Raw genomic sequence first — 25,733 nt, 5'->3', positions numbered from 1 at the left:
GTTGTATTGAAGAATTCTTCCTTCTAGAGCACTTGGTAGCTATGCTTCCGGCCTTTGAGGAGGTCCATGAAGACCGAAAAGGTCAAATGCTTCCCTAGACCACGGCCCAACAACCGATGCTTCTCTGACTGGCCCTTCACTGTCTTGATCAGCCCCATTGTCTTCCCTCAGTAACGCTTGGATCCGTTCGGGCCGGCTCGAAAGCCGTGGCGCAGGTGGTGGCATAGGGTTATTAAACAGAGGAGTCGCCGTATCGTTGGTACTGGCTGCCAAAGTCTGCAAGGATTTCCCACGAGTCGCTGGATTGGCCAGTATTGCTCTGGGCAGGCCCATTTTGAGATTTTCAACCGAAAAATCTGGGGAAATTGGGGCTGCTGAGATAGCTGCGAGGGAGTTTGGTGAGCTGAAGCCTGCACCGCTGCGACGCTCTGGCGCAGCATCTAATTCCTGATCGATGATTGGGGTTGGTCCCGTGAGAGGTTTCGTTACCATATCGTTTGAGGCCTCCTTGCTTCCCGGAACATCTATGAGGCGAGAAAGTCCCAAGTCTGGACGCGGTGATCTCGTCTTGGCGATGGAATTTGACGGGCTAATCATGGCTCTAAAACGGGCAGTTGCCGACTGGATGGTACTGCTGATATGCTCAGGTTCGCAGTTAGATCTCGGACTGGCAGCTTTCGAGGTCTTCGGGCGACCTGATGTTGTAGTAGGTGGGCTAGTGAGAATGGGGCACTCCTCAATCTCTGGGCTGGAATGCATAGTCCTTTGGTTTGAAATCGCCTGGTTCTGATTGAGTGTATTTTGAGCAGTCGCTGTTGTGTCGCTCTTTGTTTGCCTATCTTTAGGGTCTTTGACAGCTAGCCTACCGGACCCGATCACTGGCTCAAGGTTCATAGCCTTGACAGCAACACCGCGACTATCAGAACGATGTTCTTCTGAATCTGCAGCAACTGGCTCCTGGATGGCTGAGCTTTCCAGTACAGATTCGTTAGGGGTGGCCTCGACGTTCCCGCTAGCATCTAGCTCATTGAGGGCCACCATGCTGTCTTCGGGCTTGCCCATCGATACCTTCCCAAGTGGCCTCGTATTTTCTGACGCAGCAGAAAGCAATGGGCTGCTATTCGCAGTACCTGATATCTGGACTGCCGGAAGAGAAACATCCAAGCGCCTGCTAGACTTTTTTGGTAAAGGCTGAGGTTCCTTGGGGACAGGGACTTGATCGGGAACACAATTCTCTTTTGCTACCACTCGAGGTTGCTTTTTACGTGGTGCCCTTTGTTCTGTCCAATTATTCAGTGCGCTTAAGTCTGCAATAGGGCTAGACTTTGGAGCAGACTGTCGCTTCTGAGAGGGCTCTGCTTGTTTCTGTATGGACGTGCCCTTTCGAGATAAGAGGGTATCGATTGTCTGGACATCGATGCCATTGTCAGGATCTGACGAAGACTCGTCGCTTAACTGTGGTCTGGTCCGTGTGCCATTGAGTCGAGCCTGCAGTAGTGCTTCTTGCTTCTGACAGAAGTCATTTAGGTCCATCGTTGCTTGAGAAAGCGGGGTTTCATTCGAGACTAATTTCGGTATTTGTAGAGGTTGGGGAGTCGCTCGACTTCTCCCGAACGAGTCACTTCTGGCCAAAGGACGAGAGCTTGATCGGTCCATAAGCATCATCATTTTCCGAGGAGCTCTTGATTTTATCCGTAGCCCAGGCCGAGGTCGATCAGACGTAGGCTTAACAATAGATGAGTTTTCGGTCACAGACCTACTGAAACTTCTACTTGGCTGAAGGGCTGGATTGTTGACGTTCGGCATTGGCGGTGATGAGGGCCGAGATTGTGTGGCTTCCTTCGGCTTTTCAGGCTTCCTTGATTTAGTCCCTACTTCTCTCGGCGTTGTTGCCTTTTTGGGCAGCGGTATAAGCGTGAAATCTACGTTAAGGAAGTTGTCCTCCTTCGTTGACGGTGGTTCCTCATCTAGATCTATGAGCTCAACAGATCGCCCTTTTTTGTTCATCTTGCTGTTGGCGGGCAGCCTCGTCGGGTTCGAATTCATGCCTGCGAGTCTATTGGCCAAGTCGTTAGAAGAAGAGTCTCCGGCGATCTTCTTGAGCGGTGGTTCGATGCTCATTGCGCTGCCCTCTGGTTCCGATGAATAGTCTCCATCTCGCGTACGCCTTACTTGGAGCAAAGTCTTATCCGGTACCGTTTTGCTAGGCTTTCTAGCTTCCGGTCTTGAAAAGACAAGGGGTGTGCCAGTAAGATTACTTGCATATCCGGTCTTCGCAGGAGGTGACTTTTTGTGCCTCTTCGGATTGACGCTAGGCCTCTCCGTCATCAACTTCCTTTCTCCTCTCGCAACCTTTCTTCTCTTATCAGCAGCCCTGAGCTCCTCATCGTCGTCCATGGTAAGATCAATAGCATCTGCCGGTGTCTGTTGGGCTATAGGTCGTGCCTTAAAGGGCTCGTACCGTATAGTAGGAGTACTCGATGGCTTCGAAGATGCCAAAGACAAAGTCGCTCCCATGAGATTTTGAGCGTAACCATTTTTGCTGGAGGTATTATCATCCAGCCTCCTTCGCTTGGCCGCTGGCTTATTAACATCGTTTGCGAATTGCCTTTGTTCAAATGGAGATATATTGGGCGCAACAGCTCTACCATAATGGCCAGTTGGGGTCAACACGGCTTTGAGTGGCTTCGGTCGCAAAAGTCCTGAGCCTGCCGGGGTAGCTTGAGATCTTAACAGGGAGGCAGATGGCGATGCAGCAGCTTTCGCTGCGACCCTCTCTTCCCTTTCCTTTACTCGCTTGTCCAACAGCTCGGTAAGATCCTGATGTTTCTTCCCGATGCATTCTTGGACCTCGACAATGATGCTTCCCCGATCGAGTTCTAGCTCCTCGCCTTCCTCGAACGCATCACCCTTCCAGTGTGTATCTCCCACGAAATTGGCCCGTTCGTCGTAGACCATTACCCGCTTGTTGAATGTGTGGTACTTGAGCTTGCCATCCTGCCATCGCTTCTGCTTGCGCCGGAGATCTGCTGTATAGAGGCATCGGAATTCGAGGACGGGTGCGGTGTTTTGTGAGTGTGGGACGTCCATAGAAGCGCTCATTGTCCTGGCGTGAGGAGAGTCATCGCCACGATATCTCCAGCGGTATCAGATGGCTCATTGTCTCAGGGTTGGCTTGCAGGCGTTTCGTAGGCAATTTTTCGTTCGTTGGAGTCGGGAATCGGGATGTTGGCATGATGGAGACGCGACTTTCATGGCGTTAAGAATAATTCGTGGATGGAGCGATATCACATGATCCTTGGTGGGAAGACTGGGCAAGGCTGTGACAGTTGATTCCCCCCACCAGTATTTTCTTTGCATTGCCCTACGCACCTTCGAGACCAAATAATCGTCCGTTCAACCGTCCCATATTCCCAGTAGACGAATCAATCGCCCATCATGAATTCCATGCACCGCCAATTCGGCAAGCTCATGGGCAAGGGAGCGGGAGAGAAGTCTTCCGTCTCTGTGCTGCTCAATGACTTTGAAGATGCGGATAAGATGCTCACGCAGGTCGGGCTGGTCCAAATTCCGGCGCTGGCGGAGACTTTAAAACCCTTGCTAACGTGTACAACTAACAGATCATCGAAGCCTCGAAGAGTTGGAGGGACGCCTGGGTTTCGATCCTCGGCATCAATGTATCAACAAGTATACTGTTCGAGGAGCTTTACAGTCCCATTGTTGGCACCGATGATGGGGGGGGACGACCAGCAGTGTTGACTCCGAGGCAGCAACTTGACCGAACTTCAAAGTTGAAGGATGTATACACAGAATTGAAGTCAGATCTTCTCAACGAGGTCAGCTTGATGGATTCTCGTGTCATTCGACCTGCCTCGGACGCGAAGGAGTACATACAGCCTATACGAAAGGTGATCAAGAAGAGAGACAATAAGAGGCTGGATTGGGAGCGATTTGGTGACAAAGTCAACAACTACCAAAGAAAGGTCAAGCGTACGGACCGTGAGAATGCTGCTCTAGTGAAGGCCGAGGAGGAGTCGGCAACGGCAGCAGAGGTAAGTCTACCGGGACTTCTGCGTTAGAAACCCGCGCCCAGGAACCCTTCACTAACAGCATCATAGGAATTCAGAATCTTAGACGAGTCTTTGAGAGAGACCCTCCCTCCTATTATTGCTGCGGCATTCTCGATCCTACCTCACTTGTTGGCCGTTCAGATCCTGATTCAGAACGCAATTCTCGCCCAGTTCTACACAGCCTTGCACAATTTCTGTGAGGACAACGGTTTTGCCTCTCAGCCACCTCCAGTGGAGGAGGTGATCGCGGTCTGGGGCAGTGATTTTAAGCCCATCCAGCAAGAGATCGAGAGGATCGCCATTATTGCTCGTGGGAGAGCCATTCACCAGCCAATGTCAACGGCCGACGATACTCGCAAGAGCTCATCAGTTACCGGCATGAATGTCAGGAATGGTTTCGCGAGCCGTCAGCCGCCTTCGTCACACGCTCGACATGCTTCTCCCCATCAAGAACAACGCGCCGTACGAGTCCCGTCTTCGCAGTCCATCCCAACTGTAGCTCCTCCTGCTCCAGCCCCGGAACCAAAGCCATCGCCAGAACCAAAACCAGAGCACTCGTTGCCAGACTATTCAAGACATCTTACCCCCGTCTCCTCCCACACGGCGCATTCTCCAGCGGGACCCAGCGGCGACTACTTCCAACGCTCCTCGAGCGCAACTGTCCAAAAGAAGAAACCTCCCCCGCCGCCCCCTAAGAGAATCGGAGCCCAGAGCTTGGCAATCTTCGCTGTTGCGCAGTACACTTTCCAAGGGCAAAGCGAAGGCGACCTGAGCTTCAAGGAGGGTGACCAGATAAAAGTGCTGAAGAAGACTGACAGCACGGATGATTGGTGGGAGGGTGAGTTGCGTGGTGTAAAGGGCAGCTTCCCGGCGAACTACTGCAAGCTAGTCTAAAGCGTCCTGGGGATTCTGCACCCGCTGGATATGTAACGAAGTAATGAGAGACGAGCGGGAGGGTTGGGAAATTTTATCAACATCGATGGAAATGGAATGGCGTTCAGAGATGAATTATATGGGTCAGGAAGCTTGATTTTATTTTAATAGCTTGCCTGCTGTGAAAAGTAAAACGAGCAGGCCTGATTGTTCTTTTCTAAATCGCGTATTTTCTCGGTTTCGAATTCTTTGTATTACATGGCTACCTAAGGTAGGTAGCCAGGCCACGCGTCAGTTCAGTTACTAGTTTACCAAATATACCAGATACCCAACTAGTAAGTAAACAAACAAACAAGCGAGCCAGGCCACGTCCCCAGTCCATTTCTTCAATCACCAAATACCCAACTCGTAAGTAAGCAAGCAAGTAAGAGTAAACAAATAATATCTACATGAATATCTACATGAATATATATCTTTCTTCTTTGATTCATTTCAATTCTACTTCTTGCGGAGAGAGAAGGCGACGACTGACGTGAGGGAGAGTTATTATCTTTTTTAATTTATATATATTGAGAGAGAGAGAGAGTTTTTTTTAGAAAAAAAAAGACTGTTATCAACAAATGTGAGATACGAAAGGGTAGGTTTGAAAATGGGGGTTCGTTGGAAGCAAGGGAGGGAGGGAGGGAGCGAGGTTGTTTTTTTTTTTCAGAGAAAGATGGGAATGGAAGAGGGAGGGGAGGGGGGTGGGGATATGTTGGGGTGGAGATGGTAATTCGCTTTTTTTTTTTTTTTTTTTTTTTTTCTTAGGTGGTGTGGGTGTGGCGAGGGCGGGAAGGAGGGCCGGGGGCTGTTGAGGTTGAGGTTGGATATGGCTGGCTGTGCTGGATGGCGGGATGGGATAGATGGATGGATGGTTGGTTGGTTGGTTGGCTTCATAGGACGAATGCGGTAGAGGCGAAGGAAGTCAAAGAAAGGAGAAGAAAGTAGTCAGAGCAGAAGGGAACAATATATTTGGTATCGAAGCTATATACAAAGAAAAGGCTATGCGTAAAGACATATCATCAATCCCTCCTCTTGGGAGGAAAGATGCTGCTGCTTGAGCTGCTGCGAAACAAAGAATCGATAGGTCGATTGACATGATTTGGTTTTGATGTTTGTTTGATTTTTGTTTCTTTTCAGTTGGTTGATATATTAATATGGTATGCGTGCTAGCTAGCCTAGCTAGCTAGCCTGCTCAGATAACTTCTCTTTCTCTCTCTCTCTTCCCCTAAGATTTCCAGATACAAATGAAATCTACAAGACGAGCACAGCAGCAAAGAAAGCGCCCAAAGCGGCGGTGAAAGTAAAAGTGGTGCGGGCACCGGCGTTGATAAAGCCGGGGGTGGTGGGCATAGGGGGGTAGGCTGTGCCCACGGTAGGTTGGGGGATGGTACCGTTGTTGGGTTTCGGGACGAGGGTGGTGACTGGGGCTCCTGGGACGGAGTTGATGGGGACGGCAGGGTAGGGGCCGGAGGGGACAGCGGCGGCGGGAGGGGAAGGGCCTGGGGCGGGGACGCCCTTGTTGTCGGCTGGGGCATTGGGGATTGGAACGGGATTGTACTCTGGAGCGGATGGGACTCCCTCGTCGGATGGACCAGATGGGACGCCCTCGCCGGATGGACCAGAGGGGATTCCCTCGTCGGATGGACCAGATGGGACGCCCTCGTCGGCTGGAGCATTTGGGATTGGAACGGGCTTGTACTCTGGAGTGGTTGGGACTCCGATGTTGGCGCCGGTCTCAGCGGGAGAAGGAGGAGCCGCTTCGTCGACTGGGACGGCTGGAACTGGCCTATCTGGGAGCGGAGTGGTCGGTGGCGGCACGGCGTTGTAGATAGGAGTCGTGGGAACGGCAAGAACGGGGACACCTGGCACGGGCTTACCGCCTGGAGTCGGTGTTCCAATCGGGGGGAGGGTGACGAAGACGACTTCGGGAACGGTCAACACGGTGGAGATCACCATAGTGGTTGAGGTGGATGGGATGGTGGATCCGGAGTTGGGTCCGGTGGTCACGACGCAAGGCACAACGACGGTCTTGGACACGACGATGGTGGTCACGGGGGTGGAGATGACTGGGGAGGGCGTCGTTGGGGGCTTGACGTCGACGGGTGGTGCTGCGTTGATAATGGCCGGATTGGTTGGGATGTGAGGAGCACAAATACCTTGGAAGTACTTCTGTGCCTGGTCAATCTCGTTGTCATCAGCGGCGTGAGCGGAGAGACAGTCGAACACCTTGGTGACGAAGTTCTCTGATGGACAGTAGCATGCGGCATCGGCGTTGGACTCGCAGCCCTCCTCGAACAACCAAGTGTTCATGCAAGATGGGAGGACCTCTGGGCAAGGAGCAGTCTCGACTGGCATCGGGGCAGTCGTGGTACCCGATGGAGTGACGACTGGGCTCGGAGCCTGGGCGACGGGAGGAGAAGTCGGGGCTTGACACTTGGTGCAGATAGTGGAAGTGACAGTTGTCAGGACGAAGGAAGTGGTCGTCACGACTTTCTGAATGGTGGTTCCGTTGGTAGCCTGAGTGAGCGTGACTGGACAGATGGTTGTCGAAGTCGAGACGCTGTAGAAAGTTAGCTTAGCGCTTCACGGACATGATGGCTTTCTTACACTACGGTGATGATATCGATGGGTGGCAGGCTAGAGACCAGAGATGGAGATGGGGCAGAGCTGGGAACAAGGCCTTCGTTGCTGCTGGTAACCGCGACCGGGTATGAAGCGGCTGGCTTGGTAACGACTGGGACAGCTGGTTGAGAGACAGGAGCTGTGGTCTCGACAGAGCTGGAGCTGGTGTTTGCCATTGGGTATGCGTACTCTGGCTTGGTGACGACTGGCACGACTGGGACAGAGACAGGAGCGCTCGTCTCGATGGAGATGGCGACTGAGCTGGAGACGGAGCTGATATCTGCCACTGGGTATGACATAGCTGGCTGGGAGACGACCGAGCTCGGGGCACCGTCAACTGTGGTGCTTTCCAAGATCACGGGACTTGAGGATGTAGTGGATTCCTGGGGAGGGGGGATTTCCATTTGGTAACCCGGGACTGGCGTCGTCTCTGGGAGGCTGATCGAGCTGGAGACCACACCCTCGACGGGGGTGGTCTCTGGGAAGATAGCGGGATAGCTCTCTATGGGGTACACAGGGTACACAACAACCGGGTAGCTGGCTTCGGGAGTGTTCTCCGGGACGTAGACAGAAGTGCTCATTACTGGATAGCCCTCGACTGGAGTGGTCTCTACGTCGGCAGCGGGACTCTTAGGAGTGTAGGCGGGGGAGCTCTCCACAGGAAGGCCCGCGACAGTAGTGGTCTCCGCGACAGTAGTGGTCTCAGCGACAGATGTGCTCTGCACAGGGTAGCCGGTCTCCTTGGTCTTCTCCTTCTCCTCGTCCTCATCCTCGTCGTCGTCCTTCTCCTTCTCCTTCTCCTTCTCCTTGGTCTTCTCCTTCTCCTTCTCCTTCTCCTTGGTCTTCTCCTTGGTCTTCTCCTCGCCGTTCTCGCAGTTGTAGTTGACCTTCTCGATACCAATCTCGCACTCCTCCTTGCCAACCCCAGGTCCTGAAGTTTGGGGAGGGAAGAGGATTGCGATATCGGTGGCACCACCACACTGCTCGTTCTTGATAGTGCATCCATCCTTCTTGCAAGGAGCCTTGTGCCTGCAGGTACTCAAGTCCGGCATCTTGTATTCGAACTGGAGCTCACAATCGAACTCGGTTGACATCTTGATCGAGTCGATGGAGAAGTCCTTGATCGAAGAGTACTTGCTCAGACCGAATTGCGGCGTGTCCTCCTTCTTGTTACAGGCCTTTCCCGTGATCATCTTGTCCTGGGCATATCGTCCGGTAAGCGCATCTCGCTTGTAACCTTTACCGAATCCGAATCCGAATGATGCAGAGGCCGAGAAGCCCTTGAACTCAAAGTCGGCATACGAGTCGAAAGATCCGAGATCGAGGTCGGACCAGTCAAAACCCGAGGACTGCTTCTCGCTGCACACGTTGTTCGTGGTGGCTGGGGCCTTGAACGGCTTGGCTTCGTAGAAGCTCTGTTTGTTTTAGCATTTTTCTCGTCAAGCAGTGAATAGGGCCGGTCCACTTACAGCAGATGCAAGCTCGGCCGTGGCCGACAGTGCCACGAGGGCACAATAGGTCTTCTTCATGGTGGTAGTGACTGTTGTTCAAAAAGGGAAAGATGTGGGAAAGCGACTGTGGTTGGGGGATTGTTGTTGTTGTTATTGGGTATTATTAATGAAAGTCGAGTCCAAAGAAGCGAATGGCTTTGAGACTCTGTTTAGGATACAGATTCCAATTATGTATTAAGAAGGTAAAACCTGGGGAGGTGAAAGAGAAGGGGGGGTTGAAGGGATGTCGGTTCTGATATAGACATCGATCCGTTCGCTCTCGGTAGCTACGGTCTTTTCCCACAGCCCCCCCCCCTCTTTTGTCCTCGTCCGATGTCGACCAGTGACGGAGCAGAACAGAACAACATCAGACGAATAGAGTTCAATGGAGTATGTAGCCCAGGCTGTGCGGTTGCCCTGCTCCTGGTCCCCGTCCGAGCCCCCAAGTCGGACTTGTTTTTCCTCCCCTCCAATCGAGGTCGGATTCCCTGGCTCGCGCGCGCTTGGCCAGCACCGATTGACTAGCAGACCCATAATATAACCTAACAAGATAATGCAGGAACCGGGCGGGGAGGGGAGCGACACGAGGTTGTACAATCAAATGTCCGACCCGCCGCACACACGATTCAGGGTCGAGACTCGAAGCGGCGGTGGCCAGAGTCCGTGGATGAATTGCTACCGGTGCGTATGGCTCACCGCTTCTATCTGGCCCACGCAGTTTATGTTGTTGACTGGCCAAACAGGCAGGCTAATGCGCTGTGGCTTATCAGCTCTGAGTATATGCATTCTTTGTACCAAGATTATAGTTGTAACGTACGAAGATGTACGTAGTACAACTACGTATGTAGTACAACTACGAGCCGCACCTTGGTCCTAATCAGCGAGAGCGTCTACGGAAAGTTAATGGTAATAGTATATGATTGTATAAGCGCATTAGCAGGGCTATCCTGCAGCAGCGAGTCGGCATATCGTCGTCCATAGTAGTAAGAAACAAAAGGAAAAGGGGCTTGACCATTCCCATCTGCACGGAGCGTACGGATAGTCAAAGGGGCACCCGACACCCAGGGGCGAACGGGCGCTAGGACAGCCAACGGAACCGATGGGCGCTTGGCTAGCCGCTGCCAACGTTTTAACCTCCATAAGCGAGATGCGATGAGATCAGAAGAAAAAAGGCCGTTAACTGTTGACTCCGTACTCTGTACGTAGAGAAACAAGCCGCTCGCGAATAGGGGTCCTTGTACAGTACTTCGCTAGGCCCCTATTGGCACCTCGATGCGCTTGTCTTGCTTATCTATTCGATTTGGCTTGTTTTGTTTTGCTTGTACTCCGTATCCGGACATTGTACCGGTCAGCAGCACTTGTTCCACCAGCTCTCCAAACCACAGTTACAACTACTTTCGCGTGCCATAGCTCCTCCCTTTTCAATTTCCTCATCAATCTTCTTATTCCATAGCTCTTCCCACTTCAATTTCCCTTCCTCGTCGCTCTTCTTATGCATCTATGCGTTTCCCTCTTCCCCAAACAAAACTAATAAATCAGGAAAAGCAAACAGAGAGAGACGCCGCCGCCCTGCCCTGCCACTCTCCTATCAACCTATGCGCGAGCTAAGCCTACCAAGCCTCTGCTCACTTTTAAACCATGAACCATGAGCCAGCGGGGAAAAGTGAAAAGGGGCGGGGAAGAAGGGGGGGGGACTTGCTGTCCGCGCCACGAAAGCGGGCCGTCTGAATCAGGGGCAGAGGGGCCGGACGGGCCCTGCGTTGGACCGGACCGTCTGTTCAAAGGCCGCTGTAAGCGGAAGCGCTCAGCAAAAGATGGGAAGAAAAAAAGAAATAATAAAAGCAATCCGCGATTTAATTTAGTAGCAACTCATGGTACTTCTGTGCCGGGCTTTGTGATTTGTGATCGATTGCGCTGTTGCATGTATGCTTGCATGCATAGCTCTTTTGCTGCTATACTATTTTTACAGAGTTCGAAATGAAAAGTTATCGTGGAATACCAGTAGCTGAATGGATACGCAGCCTGAGTGAATAGCTGCATGCCACTGACGAAAGCAAGCGAAGCAGAGTTCAACCGTCTATCTGGCTGTCTGTCAAAGCCGATAGTCTTCCCATGCCTCGAACCTGATAGAGCACGTTTTCGCATACCTTTAACACTGATAGTAAAATCAAAATGCCGCGCTACGCTGCGAAATTTTTTCTAATGCGTAGTGCCCGCATAACCTTTATGCTAATATACAAAGTAACCTTCGGATCTTAGTCCAAAGAAAGCCAACTCCGCGCTGGAGTCCAAAATGCTTTTCGGGCCCCCCGGCGCTGTCAATACGGAATCATAAGCGAACAATCTACAACGTACCGGTATTATTCAGCTTGCGCGCTACTTTTGTAAGCGAACAATCAAGCTGCTTGTACAGTATTAAGATTGGTATTAAGCAGCCTAGGCTCACACGCACACACGTGTACATATAAACAATTGCTCTCCCCTCCTCCTTCCTGGGTCAATCAGACGCTTCTCATTACTTTCTCCGGCATCATCTTACCTCGTCTTTTACTTGACGTTCAGATCTCGCAGTCGATCGAATCTGAAAACCTGATTCGTTTTCTTTTATTTCAATAGCAATTCGCCATTTACTAGCTAACTGACCTTATGAATGAATGGCTAATGTTTACGGAATCCTCGGCTCTCTATCAAGTACGGTACGGACGCTCGGCCCAGCTTTTATACTTTAAAGGGCAGGGCAGCTTACGTACTACGTACGTTGTACTTACTGTAAAGGGACAGCGCGCAGCGCACGGAAGAAGTCTGCGCTGGCATCCGTAGAGCGGCATTTACTTTAAAGTAAAGGTTAAGGCATGCGAAAGCAGGCTCGAGGTATGGGAAAACCACTTATCGGCCGTCTGTCAACTTTCAAGGCGTCCGTGACGGCTAGATACTGTAGAGTTTGGCTACCAGTTTCCACCTCCGCATATATATACGGAGAAAACGGTAGCTGCTGAGCGGCTGCCTCAAGGGCTTTGCTTGCCCTAGAGTCTACGGACTCCAGTGCTTGCCAGCCTGCCAGCCTGCCTTGGAGAAACCTCGCCATCCGTTATCAAGGTTACCTACTCAGTAGGCGGCGTCGGGCGTAGCTTGGGATGAGCAGCGAAGGCTAGAACAAATGATCAATCTTAGGACTGACTATGATAGTACGTGGTCCGTAAATGAAAGTTTTTTTTTCTTTTTCTTTTTTTTAGAAAAAAAAAAAAAAAAAAAAAAACTCCAACGACTGGTAAGGAATATGTAACTCCTTTATAACTGATGTAGGAATGAGACGCTCTAGGATAAGAAAGGAGGAAGATATTGAAAGAAGGAAGATTAATGACATCGATCGCTTTATTTACTTTGTACTTACTCGACAGATGACGTAGTAAATAGGCGTTGATGTTCGTGGTGTACGGCAGTATAAATAGTAAATGTATGCATGCCAGCCAATCTCGACTCAATACTTAACCAAACACGTGAACAATTCCCTCTGATAGTTTCCCATGCCTCGATATTAATAGAGTCCGCTTTCGCGTGTCTTGAAAGTTAACACTTCAAACTAAAAACCGCTCGATAAGTACCAGCGCAAACCTTCTCCCATGCGCTGGCCCTCGAAGTAAGCTGCTCCACCCTTTAAAGTATAAAAGCTGGGCCGAGCGTAGCTCCGTAGAGGCTGAATTGAAGCTTCCTCCGTATTTGCAAGGTCAGCTTGCTACTGTACTATCCCCGATCATGAAAACGGAGATATCGAAATATAATTTTGCAAGGGCTCGAACCGATACTCTGTCGGTAAACTTTTAACGATTCAGCCTTGAAAAGCATCTTTGCGGAGCAAGCAAGTACTGTAGTAGTATTGATAATTAGCTTGTGCGATAGAGTTGATAAGGCTTTGAGTCGATTAGAAACCATCGCTTTACGATTAAGTTGTATGTAGCTACTACGTAGATTGGGTTCGACATTTAAACATGGAAGGGAATAATCAATCGCCTGGGCCGCCCTTCGCCTGGTTTTTGGAAGTGTCCAATGGCCTGAGGCACTTCAAGCACGTAAAATACCGGTAGAGCCAGAAGCCTCGTCTATCAAAATGGGCGTGAAACAGCGCTATTTATGATAACCGAGGATTCGGTTCCTGGCATATCAATACCGATCAATACGTTCAGGTTTACAATTAAAAAATTCGTAATACTGTCAACTTTCGAAATCGATACAAAATCAGCTTTAAGGTTCGATCGATACTGTAGGCTTCTACTACGTAAATCAATGACAAAACTCTCTCCTCCGACCATCCCGTGCTCAGCTTGCGTGCGTACCCACCAGCTTCTGCTTCTATCGCAAGCAACTCTGGATCGATATGTAAAGGCAAAGTACTGTAATCGGGGTATGTAAACTTTAAAGCAGGGTCTATTTGCAAAAAGCTTTAATCAAGCGTGATCACGATCGAAATCTAATAATGTAGCTTTATTACTAGGAAACGCGATTAAATCGGCGTTACTACGATTGCCGAGATGCTTAAGAGAACTTGAAGCAAGCGGACGTTTCGAAAAAAAAAAAAAAAAAAAAAAAAAAAAAGGCGAAAGAAAAGGGGGGGGGGAAAACCGGACGCTTCAATAGGACAGGCCCCTATGAGGGGGGGCGTAAAGGGGAATGGCGGCCCAGGCGATTATAAAGCACGTAAAGCTGCGCTGCACACTATTAGTCTTACCAACTGGATCATTAGCTGATGATTATTAACAGTTACAGCGCCGAAAACCTTGTGAACTTGAGCGCGGAATCAGCTTCTTTGAAACTGAAATAAAAGTTAATGTATAACCATGAATAACTGCAAAGGCTATGCGGGACGCATTGGAAAAAAAATCGCAGCATAGAGCGGCATTTAAATTTGAGTGTTGAGGTATGCGAAGACGTGCTCCACTACAATTGTGTTCGAAGCAGAAGAAACAATCGGCCTTAGGACAACCCATATTATCCCGCTGCACATTTACTCCGTAGAATGTTTGTCAGAGACTGAGTTCTTCGCCATCTCTACTCTACCCATTACTTAACTTCTTACCTACTTTTTACCTACTTACAAAACCAGTCCCTCCCGGAAAGCAGACTGCACACAATTGGCCACCCTCTCCTTACTCTCCCGCCCGGCCGGCCACCTCACCAATTAACCACAACGCCGCATCTAATCCGCAGCTCACCCCCCCACTAGTAACAACCCGCAAGCCCCTCCGCTCATCAACCCGGTTGACGACCAAGCGCTCCCTCACCACCGCGATCCTGCCGCCCGCCATATCCCAGGGCCGCTTCGAAGTGCGGATGCATCGTCGCCGTCAGCCCATCCAGCACGCCCGCCTCCCTGAGGAACAGCGCCGTCGTGCAGACGCTCAGAATAGTGCGCACGTGGCCGTCGCTCCTCGGCGGCAGCGCGGCGAACCGTGCGATCAGCGGGATGGGCTCGGTCCGCGTGGGCAGCACCTCGTCATGGTTCCCGCCCGGCACGACCAAGATTTCAAAGTCCACGAGCTGAGCGCTCGCTTGCGCCATAGAGATGTGCCGCGCGATCGAGAGCTTCTGGCGCGTGAGCACCTGCGCCGAGGCCCCGGTGCGTGAAGGCGGGCGCTGTGAGGGTGTCGGTGTCGGGGTTGCTGAAAGGGGGGTGGGTGGCCCAGGAGAGAGCTTCGAAGGGTCCTGTCAGGTCAAGTATGTCCATGTCGGGTAGATCGTGTAGAGGATCTCGAGCGGTGGTCAAGAAGGCATTCTCTTGTTGTTGTTATTATCGTTCTTCGCGGCACTTGCGCTAAACTAAAGGAGAGGGTATTATTGCAAACCAGCTCGAAACAAAGATCAAGTAAATCGAAATGAATAGGAGATAGGAAATGGATAGATGTGAGACGGCGAAAATCGGATACAGATTATAGATTGGAAAAGCAGCAGAACATAAATAGGTAGTTAAATAGATGTGCTTACGTGGATCCGTATACACACGTAAGATATAAGCTGTAGCGGATGTTGCAAATCGCCCGCTACGTACGCATGCCGTAGCCGGGGCTGCTGAGAAAGCGAGAGAAACAGACTGGGACCGGATATATATGTATGTATGTGTTTTGCTCCCACTACCGATCGCAGCGCCCTCGGAAGTTGGGTTTCATATCTAAGTAGATAAGAAGAGACTTTCTCTGCAGTTCCGGATATAGCGGTCAGAAGTCGCGACTGCTCGTCGGTGGGATGGGTGTCGAATAAGCGAGCCGAGAGCTGACATTTCCAGAGCTGATATGTCCAGAGCTGAGTTCCAACGTGGGCGTGTCTGTTTGGCTCTTCTATCCGCACTCCTGCACTAAACCTCACTTGTGATTTTTGGAAGTGGAATCCGCAAAATCAAAGTATCCAGTGCCTCTCGATGCGTTCGGATCCGATATGTACGGAGCCAATACTGGACCACCGATAGGAAATAAGCGACAACGGCAACATCAGGTACAAATTCGCTGCTTGGACGCCCTTTGTATAAAAGGAACACCTATCGTTCCTTTCATATGGACAGATACCATCGCAAATCACACACTCGGAAAGGGTGCCGCCCCCCCGAAACTTATCTTGCAAAGCTTCAACTAAGCTCTGATCAAAAGCCCTAATCGGTGGATTAATAGGCTCAACCGGGCCAATTCAAGGCTACTTGGCCGAACGCTATACCAACGAACAATCAACAACCTGTCCATCAATCAGCAATTATCAAGACGGGGCTTGCAACTGTACCGCGAGTGGTACCAACTGAGCCACTTACCAAATTGTACAAACAAACGGAATTGCAGAGCCTGGTTCCAGATATCTGCTCATCTGGCCTCTGAAAATGTGCCGTGCTATAAACCAGGGGGATTTAGTACGTAATATACTAGTAGCACACTTGGCCATTAGAGTTGTGGAACAGACCTTTCGCACGAAACCTGCGCAACGAAAATATGCGCAAACTCTTTTTCAAACGTGCTCAATAAGCTCGCGCGTTAATTGTTCTATTACGAGAAACTGCCGGAAAATTCGGAAGGCCTAGTAAACACATTTGATTCTCTATCCTACAATTCAACTATCCTTAAATGCCGTGGTAAATATCGACCTCGTTCAGTGCTGGACGAATTCATATTATTAAACAAGATACTATTGATATAGTCTATTAGCCGTTGCGGAATGGAGACAAGGTTTTGTAGTAGAATGGATGTGCAGATCATAGGATGAAAGGAATCTCTTTAGCGGGATGGACGGTTTAGCCAGTCACATATTTTATTGTCAATCTTGCGCCTGCTGCGCTATACACAAAATGATCTCCGAGTTTATCGAGGTCTCTTTATTTTAGCTATCAGAGAGCTCACGATCCGGCCTCTTATGTTAATCCGTGCACGGCTTGCCAAGGTCTCAAATACACGAGAGGAATCAGAGGATGCCTCGGAAACCCTATTTGATCTAACCGACCCTCCTGTATCTGAATTCTCAATGACGTACCCCTTTCACTATTGGAATCCTACGAGTTAAAAGTCTTCTGTCAACTACCGGTAGCCTCAGTGCGTTTGCTTGCGGGTTAAATTTGCGGCTCGCGGTGAGAAGCCAGCTGCGTTGATCGGCCGGAACATGTTGGCTTCGTGTTTTTGTAATGTAGCGAGTCGATTGGAAGCACCCTAGCCTCAACGGATCTGTTAGCCAAGATAGCCGCGAGGAAGCTTGGTCGAGTTGCAATACCTGAACAATAAGCCTTAATCAGTCAGCCCTTTACAAATCGTGCTTAGAGGCTGGTCCTGCCCTTTTCAACCAGGATGGATCATGTGCCTTGAATCCTTGATGAACTTACTCAAATGCCGACATTCAGTAGAACTTTCCACGTTCTCTGGCTCTAGAGATTATTTTTAAATCCGCGGGTTAGGTGCTTGATCCATGTATACCATTCATTCATTTCCACGTTCACAATAGGCTAATCTGCTCGAACAGTAGTAGCAAGGCAATAGGTAATAGCAGCGAAACCACTAGCGTCGTTGGATTGATGAATATATAATAAACCCCCGTTCGACGTGCCTTTTTATTCTCCTCCGACACACCAGGCCACTGCTACGCCATATTGGATATTTCCTCCGGTCAACCACGAAAATCTTTACATGTCCTTGAGCATGCGAACCCAACTTCGCTGGGGTTATAACTTTAGCTTTGATGCTCGACCCCAGGTCTTGCCGACACCAGCATCGCCACATATACTGGTTGTTGGTGGAGGAGTCACCGGCTTGGTCACCGCATGGTGAGTGACCAAGCGCCCAGTTTTTTATATCACTTCATAATCTAACACAGTCCCTTCGCAAAATCATGGATAATTCGTTGATGAATTCCATGTGTCTTACAGGGTGCTTCTCGATCGAGGCTACCACGTCACCATCGTCTCCAAGCAATGGGCTACCTACACCTCGGAGCAGCGACTTACCTCCCAAATCGCTGGCGCCCTGTGGGAATACCCACCAGCAGTATGTGGCCAGCACACTGACGAGCAGTCGTTGCTCAAGTCCAAGAAGTGGTGCATGGTAGCCTACCGTATCTGGGAGGCCGTTGCTGCAGACGCCGCTCTCTCTGTCGCTGCTGGAGTCAAGATGCAGAGGTCTGTCTTCTTCTTTCCAGGCCCCATAGAGGATAATCCGAAGCAGTCGCGGAAGCTATGTGAGATATATGAGTAAGTTGACCTCTGGTGATCTCGCTACGTCAAGGGTTCGCGCTTTTGCCTTTTCCTCTACGACATGGGATGGAAGTTACGCTCTTACAGGCTAGGATAAAAGTACCCACTAGACATGGGACATTGAGCCCTGTGCTGATTGCTTTCACAGGAGTGGTGTTCAAGGCGTCCGACGCAATCCTGGCCTTGCCGAAGAACTTGGTGTGGAATCGAGATGTGGTGCAGTCGATGCTTACGAGCTCACAGTCCCTGCCATCGACACAGATCAGAGTAGTCAGTATATCTCGTCGACGTTTTCTCCCGATTTGTGTTACTGATTATCATGGGGCAGTGGCCTGGCTCATGCAGCTGGTGCAAAGGAAGGGAGCTCGCTTGGTAACCGAATGTATCGCCGGAGATCTCCTACACCAAGAGAAGTCGCTCCTTGCCCGATTTCACGCCCACGCCATCATCAACGCATCGGGCCTCGCGAGCAGAGAACTAGCCGCCGACCCCACCTGTTATCCCCTCCGAGGCGCCCTACTAAGATTCATCAACGACGGTCAAGACTTCCCCAAGATCGACACCGCCATGTCGATCGCCGCCGACGCCTCGTTGGACAACGAGATCGTGTTCCTGGTTCCTCGAAGCCACAACATCCTGGTAGTCGGCGGCATTGCCCAGCCTGGTGAAGAGGAGCTGGATCTGACGCTGGACTCTCCCGCTATCCGGCGCATGGAAGCCCGGTGCAAATCCTTCCTCCCGTGCCTGAAGAACGCGCGCCTTGATCCCGAATACCCCCTGGCGCAAGGTCTCCGTCCGGGCCGGGACAAGAACATCCGAGTCGAGCGAGAGAACCGACAACACGGCGCGGAACAGAGCCGGATCTTTCACTCGTACGGACACGGTGGCTCGGGATGGAGTCTCTCCTTTGGATGCGCGGAAGAGGTGGCCGCTCTGGTCGACGATATGCTGGTCTCCGACCAGCACCAGCTGCCGGTCAGGAGTCGCCTGTGATAGAGTACCCTGCGGTTTCGGGAACTATCCTGACCTGCTCACTCATCGGGTCCGATCGGAGGCTGTCAGTATCTGATGCAGTGCTGATTAGTCTATGATGGATATGTACCATGTGACCTTCGTGGTACTAGGGACTTTTGGATCTGATCCAAGCTGCCATGCGTTACTTTGCCCTCGGGTGCTATCGCAAGTAATTCGATAACATGGGCACCTCCTATCAAAGGACGGAGCTAACCTGCGGTTTATATAGCCCATAGAAGCTACTAATTTAGCGTAGAAGTATACCGTATTTCTGAAAGTAATATAACTACGTATAGAACTATGAACTGCACTGACTGACCACTTCTATAACACAAGTAGACATCAGCTCAAACTTTTCCTGTCGTTAACAGACATCAAATATTCAGCGTGGCTATTACATTTAGCTCAAAGATCTCGCAGGTATCAGTGAGATGGATGCAACTCAGTCACTTGTCAGCCGATTAAAAGTCTGATAGAAGACTGGAGAATTAAACAACAAGTAGCCGAGCCGACCTATAAACAAATACAAACAACAAAACCTAATGTAGAAACCTTCCACAGGAGAATCTCTGAACGCCATCTAATCAAAACCTAAGTTCCTTGTCTCCGGCGGCTCATCACAAACGTCAACCGTAATCAACAACAGCACCCCCTCCGCACCCCTCACCAGCAGCATTAGCTCCACCACCACATCTCCCTCAATTGTCATCTCCTCCGTCGGAACCTCCACCAGCGCGGCCCGCAGTACCAACATCCCCACCATCCGAAGAATGCGAGCTCTCCGAGTCCGTCCCGTCCCCACTCGCCGCACCCGGCAGCTCCGTCCCCTGAGGCCGATAGTCCCTATGAGTTGCAATGTGACACCCAAAGGGCGCGCGGCCATTGCTCCTCACCCGGTTCTTGCAGGTACCACCGGCCCTGGTAGGAGCACCGCACAAGCGCGTGCCTCTGCCGGGGATGTCGTATTGGGGATAGTATCCTTCGTCCTGGTTGTCGCTCTCGGAATCGGACCCGTCATCTGGGTTGGAGTCTTCGACGTCACCCACTGCTCCTGCGCCTGCTCCTCCTCCTAGATCTCTCCCTCCCTCCATATCGTCCACATCGCTGTCATTTCCGGCCGGGTAGCGGTTGGTCGCGGGTGTAGCTGAGTCTGCGTCTGGCGCGCCTCTCGTAGTCCTAGCATGCAAGGCCCGAGCCGACCCAATCCGAGCATCCGCAGCCAGAGGCGTAGGCACTCTCTCGGCCTCCTTCCCTTTTCCTTTATTCTTTCCTTTTCCGTCCCCCTTCCCTTGCTCGTGCGTCCCCTCCTCGTCTCCAGATGGAGTAACGACACTAGGCACCCGATCGTCCCCACCCGAGAAGCCTCGCGACTCGACATGTCCCCGAAGGAGCTTCTTGGCGTGTGCTGCTGGTTGCGCTGCTGCCGAGGACTTGCGTTTGTGCGGCGCCATGGTTTTGGTCTGTTCTTGAGGTATCAATGTATGGATGATATATATGTATGTATAGGATCTCGATATTCTGAACTTGATTGAGGAGGAGAGAGGGGGGGACAGAGAGAGAGAGGGGGAGAGAAAAGGAGCGGAGCGGAGGTCGCAGGGGTTTACATACTGTTTTGGCAACAAAGCCTCCTCTGACTTCTTGGTGTTGAAGTTTGAAGTAAAGAAGAGCTGAGCGATGGTTTGTTCGATGGCTTTGTGGTGCGTGGGGTGAGGGATGACTCCGGTGGGAAGTTTTCCGGTTGCGGAAAATGCGTAATGAGGGATTGAAGTTTTTGAAAGAAAACTTGGCCGGATCCGGCGATGGTGTTGTTGCAGAGAATTGTATGGTGAGCGATAATGAGAGTGATACAAAGGAAGCAAATCTATGCAAGGACGACTGGATTTTCCAGAAGAAAAAAAAATATTACATGGGGTCTTTATCGAGGAAGACGGGAGGTTGGAAAGTGACAATGCCAATCTAGAATAATATAGAACAAACATTTCCTAAATTCAGTTCCTCCCCACGATGATTTATTTGCGCAGTCTAGGAACCCACATCAATGAGGAATAATCCCAAGAAAGATTTCGCATCTGTAGGAATTAGTAGATACAGTAAAGCAGCGTAGCGTGGTGTGCCAGCCAATCTCGCGAAGTAAACAAAGCACGTAATATTAACCGAGAGCCCCCAGGTCAACAGGCAGCGCACTGGATATTGGACGCTCGGATCCGGAATCCCCACACCCATCTTCCATCTTTGGAATCTATCTCTCTCACTCAAAAGGAGCGAGAAGGCTCACACTATCACTGAACGCACCACCTAAGATTTAAGATCTCTTGCGTGCGTCTCCGTCACTTCCTCAGAGGGGTTTTCCTTTATTATTAATTTTCACTCCATGCATGATAGGAAGATCTATCTCTGTTAACCTCAGCCTCGACCGGCTGCTGCTGCTGCTGCTGCTGCTATCCCTCTCTCCACGCTCATTACGCTATACATACAGAAACCTCTGATACGGCATCCCCTTCTTCCAGGACAGCCCGTTTTCCTTCTCGGCGACCGCTTGCCCGTCCCCCGCTGTCCCGAACACGCGTTAGCAGTCCCACTGCGCGTAGTAGTCCTGGCCGCGTGGCCTCTAGGAGAGGTTCTTGTGCCTGAGCTCGGTGCCGCTAGACTCGATGGAGGCTTCTGAGGTGTTGCATCGGAGCTGAGCTATGTGTCGTTGGTTTGGTATTTCTTAGGCGTTAAGGAGAGGCCACGGGAGCGTTCGCTGCGAACGGACGGGGCGGGAGGAAGTGCCCATCTGGAAGGTATTGCGTGCGTGGTCTTCTTTTAACCAGGGGCTATCGGGCCAGGATTGGACAATTGGTAGGATGGGAGGTTGGTGCATTGTTGTGTAATAGTGGAGTTTACTTGAGCGCTTGGATAAAAATGGGAGAACAAACAAAGAGATGGAACAGATACCTACTGCGTGATGTATATTGATGCGGCCTTGAAAGAGGCTGTCCTGGGTTATGGTGCGTTGACAAAGAATGGGTTCACTCAAAGGATTGAGTTCGGGAAGAATTGTTCCATAGGACTACGAGTGCAGAGCTACTATCTCATGAATACATAGTAGAAGTGGCGGAAAAATAGCTGAACATCTAGTTGCTATAATGAGCCTTGGTAGTTGAGAAGAAATGTATGATTATTAGAGCATTGAGTGAAAAGCTCTCGCACTATCACGACAAGAAAAAAGGAATTAAAAAAGAAAGCGATGCTCCTTTCTCTTTATGTCGCATGCAGGCCGTCCGTAGCAAAGAATTCTAGTCCTTTTCCCTGATTATTTGGTCGACACCCTTCCGTCCATGTAATCGTGTGCCAGCAACTGAATACAAGAAATAAAAGACGGTGGAAAAGTGCGAGAGACCGAAGAACGCAAAGCTTTGTTGTTGTAGTGGAAAGATCCGAGCTACAAGGCTGCTTGGCGATAAATAAGCCTAATGCATATAAGCCTTTCGCGCCAATGATACGCTAGCACTCGAGTATGCGAGCCGGTCCTGGACATCTCTCTTCCTTGTTTGCACGAGGACCGGCTATCAACAATGGGGCACTGATTCAAAAGCGGCCAAATCAAAAGGAGTGCCATGCCCACGAGAAGAGAATCGCGATAAATGCGATAGCTGTACTGGGATTCATTCGATCGACTTGTCATAATCGCCTGGACCACCCACCCGCCGGTCCAGCATGACTCGAAAAATGAAACAGATGGCTGAATGCAATCCGATTTGACGGTTGATGGTATGAAATGACGACGAGAGAGCAGATTTCTTCCGAATTGACATACTGGAGAAAAAGAAAAAGAAAAAACCTACCCTTCAAGCAGAGTTTCTCATTCCCCATATCGCTGACTCACTCGCTGTACATGACAATCCCCCGAATTACGCCCATCGAATTCGCAAAAAACAGGTATCGCGAAAGTCTACTCCAGCGATGGGGTGTGTGCATGCGATTTGCACACAAACATAGACCACCAGGAAGATACATAAATAGGCTTGCGTAGCGGCTGCATTGCCACGTTAACGTCAACGTTAGCCACAAGCCAAAACAGGATCGAAAGAATCCTCATAAAACATCACAATAGAAAACAAGTCCGTACGACTCAAAGGAATCCAAATCCAAATCCAAGTCCGAATCCAAAATTCGCATATAGTGATCCGGATTTCTGTCAGAACACATCGAACTCGGCTCTCCTTATCGACATCCCTTCGGACGATGCGCCTGATCTGACCTTTTCGGTCCGCGATGGGCAGGTACCTACATGTTCCTCTCTTGGCGCTCCACTCATCCATAATCTGCCTTGATTCTTTCGCAAGTTCCAGCGTCCAGGACTTCTTCGGTGTATGCTTCGACGGTCCGGGGTTCGTGCGATAAATGATTTTATGCGCGAGAAGATGCTGTTATCACCTTGGCACCTTCCTCGGCCGAGCCGTGGCGTTATTTTGGCTACTGGACGAGAAGGCTTGAAGTGCTTGGTGGACCGTGTGGATTGGGAGTAAATAACCAACTATACGACTGAGACTACGTACGTTATGGGGAGGGAGAGGGATGGATGGACATAGGTCCTCGATTGTCTTTTGGAGAGAGAGAGAGAGAGAGATCGATTGGTTTTCGCATTCCACAAGTGTCCAAACGAGCTGTTGCATGCCTGCTCCATCTACATTTATCCTGCTCACCCCGTCTGCGTAGTGTTGAACGAGGAAAGTAGAATCGGTGTGAGCCGTACGGGTGGATTGAGCTGGACATGTATTTGGGCGATGCAAGACGCAGATCGCAGGTCGCAGGTCCCACATTCCTCGGGGCATCGGGGATGCATAACCTGCAAGCAGAGCGGCGACAAGGTCCAGAAGAGACAAGTAGATAAGAGGTTGAGACTCGCTTCGGCGAAGCATAGATGATGTGTGCCATGAAGACGGAGAGCTGGAGCTCTTGCGAGCTGCTCTAGACCAAGACGGAAGGTACTGATTGATGGGCGAGATGCTGCCAAGAGCGTGGTCATCATGATAGATTGAGCCTGCTAGAGTACCGCGCGCGCGCCGACGAGGTAGTATAAAGACGCTGATATCAAAATGCCGACAGCGTAGGCGTCTCTTTTGCATTCCTGTCGTTCAGAAAGATCGATCCTCCGTCATGAAGCTCTCCTCGTACGCCAGCATTGTTGCGACAATCGCTTCGCTAACCGAAGCTCTCCCCACGGAATCCTCGCTTGCATCGAGGGCGTTGCCTTTGGTTGAGTCGGTCCGTTACTGCCTCTCCACTTGATTCCGCGACTCTACTAATCAATGTCAACGTGCCAGAACAAACTGCGTAGAGTTCTACTCCGATCCGAGCTCCTGAAGAAGGGTCAGCTCTTGCAAGACTTTGCCTACGCCTGGGAGGGCCGCAACAGGTACTCTGGCACCCCAGGGCATCAATCGACGATCGATTATATCCAAGAGTCCCTCAACGCCACCGGCTACTATGACACCTATACCCAGGAGTTCATTGTTCCCTCTACAAGCGGTGCGCTGAGTGTAGCTGGCGCACCCCTCCCGGCTGCTCCCATGAGCTTCTCGCCTGCGGGCAATATAACGGCACAGGTTGTGGCCGTTGCGAACCTTGGTTGCGACGCTGCCGACTATCCCGCTGCCGTATCTGGCGCCATTGCCCTGATCAGTCGTGGAAACTGCACATTTGGAGCCAAATCCAGTCTCGCTAAGGCTGCAGGTGCTGTCGGAGCTATCATCTACAACAATATCCCCGACACTTTGCTCCAGGGCACTCTCGGTGAGGCTGGTGACTACGCGCCAACGCTGGGAGCGACTCAGGAGGATGGTTTGGCCTTGGCTGCTTCCCTTCCCATTGCGTCCTTGGAAGTTCAGGTCATCAACACCGTCACGCAAGTACTTTCGAGCATCGTGGAGTGGCCCGTGCTAATTCGTCTTCCAGATACAATGTGATCGCCCAGACCAAGGGTGGTGATCCCGAGAATGTGCTCATGGTTGGTGCTCACACCGACTCTGTGCAAGCCGGCCCAGGCATCAACGACGTAAGTACAAACTCTCACCTGTGCCCGTCAAAGCTTCGAGATCCGCGGTTTCCAAGAATACCTTAAGAGCCGAACACCTTGTAGATAATCACACTCCCCTCAACGGTCCCATACAACGTACTGATTCTCAGAAAGAATGGATCTGGAACCATCGGTATCCTCGAGGTCGCTCTCCGGCTGGCTAAATTTTCGACCAACAATGGCGTCCGCTTCGGATGGTGGTCCGGAGAGGAAGATGGACTTCTCGGCGCTGAGCACTACGTTGCCGAGCTCCCCCAAGAAGAGAGGGACAAGATCCGCATCTACCTCAACTTCGACATGATCGCGTCCCCCAACTTCGTGTACGAGATCTACGATGGGGACGGAAGTGCCTTCAACATCAGCGGTGCCCCAGGCTCAGCCGAGGCCGAGAAGCTGTGGGAGGACTACTTCAAGAACGAGGTCGCCATCCCAACCAACCCCTCTGCCTTCGACGGCCGCTCGGACTACGGCCCCTTCCTGGACGTTGGCATTGCGGCTGGAGGTCTGACCTCTGGTGCTGATGGTGTCAAGACTCAGGAGGACTATGACAAGTACGGCGGCGTTATCGGCGCCATCTACGACCCGAACTACCACACTGCCCAAGACACTGTTGAGAACACCAATGTTGGTGTCTGGATTGGACTCACCAAGGGAATTGCGCACGCTGTTGCCACTTATGGTCGCAGCTGGGACTCGTTTCCCGCCAAGACCAAGAGAAGCGCTCCTGTTAAGAAGCGGGACCGGGGCTTCCAGCGAAAGGGCAACAAGTTCTTGTGGTAGTGAGCTTGGGGCATGGTGCAACGAGGAAACGATCTGTAGAGAAAAAATCAATAATGTATACGATAGTAATAAAGTTT

The 25,733-nt window shown here is 51.0% G+C and overlaps 7 protein-coding genes across 7 annotated transcripts; 3 read left to right on the top strand and 4 right to left on the bottom strand.

The window, feature by feature from the left end:
- Positions 1-39: 39 nt before the first annotated feature.
- Positions 40-3,102, bottom strand: L3040_008149 (uncharacterized protein; the record flags this gene model as incomplete). The annotated part of the gene is made up of 1 exon (XM_007290998.1): positions 40-3,102. One exon carries the CDS (start codon positions 3,100-3,102, stop codon positions 40-42), a length of 3,063 nt encoding a protein of 1,020 aa, XP_007291060.1.
- Positions 3,103-3,438: 336 nt separating this feature from the next.
- L3040_008148 (uncharacterized protein) lies at positions 3,439-4,964 on the top strand (the record flags this gene model as incomplete). The annotated part of the gene is made up of 3 exons (XM_007290997.1): positions 3,439-3,552; positions 3,621-4,052; positions 4,119-4,964. 3 exons carry the CDS (start codon positions 3,439-3,441, stop codon positions 4,962-4,964), a joined length of 1,392 nt encoding a protein of 463 aa, XP_007291059.1.
- A 1,272-nt stretch (positions 4,965-6,236) lies between these two features.
- On the bottom strand, positions 6,237-9,136 carry L3040_008147 (uncharacterized protein; the record flags this gene model as incomplete). The annotated part of the gene is made up of 3 exons (XM_007290996.2): positions 6,237-7,545; positions 7,593-9,022; positions 9,077-9,136. The coding sequence occupies 3 exons, from the start codon at positions 9,134-9,136 to the stop codon at positions 6,237-6,239; spliced, it is 2,799 nt and encodes a 932-aa protein (XP_007291058.2).
- A 5,205-nt stretch (positions 9,137-14,341) lies between these two features.
- On the bottom strand, positions 14,342-15,255 carry L3040_008146 (uncharacterized protein; the record flags this gene model as incomplete). Its single annotated transcript, XM_007290995.2, has 4 exons — positions 14,342-14,640; positions 14,693-14,866; positions 15,074-15,129; positions 15,224-15,255. 4 exons carry the CDS (start codon positions 15,253-15,255, stop codon positions 14,342-14,344), a joined length of 561 nt encoding a protein of 186 aa, XP_007291057.2.
- A 1,995-nt stretch (positions 15,256-17,250) lies between these two features.
- Positions 17,251-18,794, top strand: L3040_008145 (uncharacterized protein; the record flags this gene model as incomplete). Its single annotated transcript, XM_007290994.2, has 4 exons — positions 17,251-17,375; positions 17,478-17,798; positions 17,950-18,071; positions 18,130-18,794. 4 exons carry the CDS (start codon positions 17,251-17,253, stop codon positions 18,792-18,794), a joined length of 1,233 nt encoding a protein of 410 aa, XP_007291056.2.
- Positions 18,795-19,513: 719 nt separating this feature from the next.
- On the bottom strand, positions 19,514-20,266 carry L3040_008144 (uncharacterized protein; the record flags this gene model as incomplete). The annotated part of the gene is made up of 1 exon (XM_007290993.1): positions 19,514-20,266. The coding sequence occupies one exon, from the start codon at positions 20,264-20,266 to the stop codon at positions 19,514-19,516; it is 753 nt and encodes a 250-aa protein (XP_007291055.1).
- Positions 20,267-23,957: 3,691 nt separating this feature from the next.
- Positions 23,958-25,656, top strand: L3040_008143 (uncharacterized protein; the record flags this gene model as incomplete). Its single annotated transcript, XM_066157371.1, has 4 exons — positions 23,958-24,065; positions 24,125-24,705; positions 24,756-24,855; positions 24,991-25,656. The coding sequence occupies 4 exons, from the start codon at positions 23,958-23,960 to the stop codon at positions 25,654-25,656; spliced, it is 1,455 nt and encodes a 484-aa protein (XP_066010463.1).
- Positions 25,657-25,733: the final 77 nt, after the last annotated feature.

Source organism: Drepanopeziza brunnea (assembly GCF_022702325.1).
Source record: "Drepanopeziza brunnea f. sp. 'multigermtubi' strain 214-2 chromosome Unknown ctg15, whole genome shotgun sequence".
NCBI classification, from domain to species: domain Eukaryota; kingdom Fungi; phylum Ascomycota; class Leotiomycetes; order Helotiales; family Drepanopezizaceae; genus Drepanopeziza; species Drepanopeziza brunnea.
The sequence above is the reverse complement of the archived record's forward strand: the minus strand, read 5'-3'. Positions and strand labels throughout refer to the sequence as shown.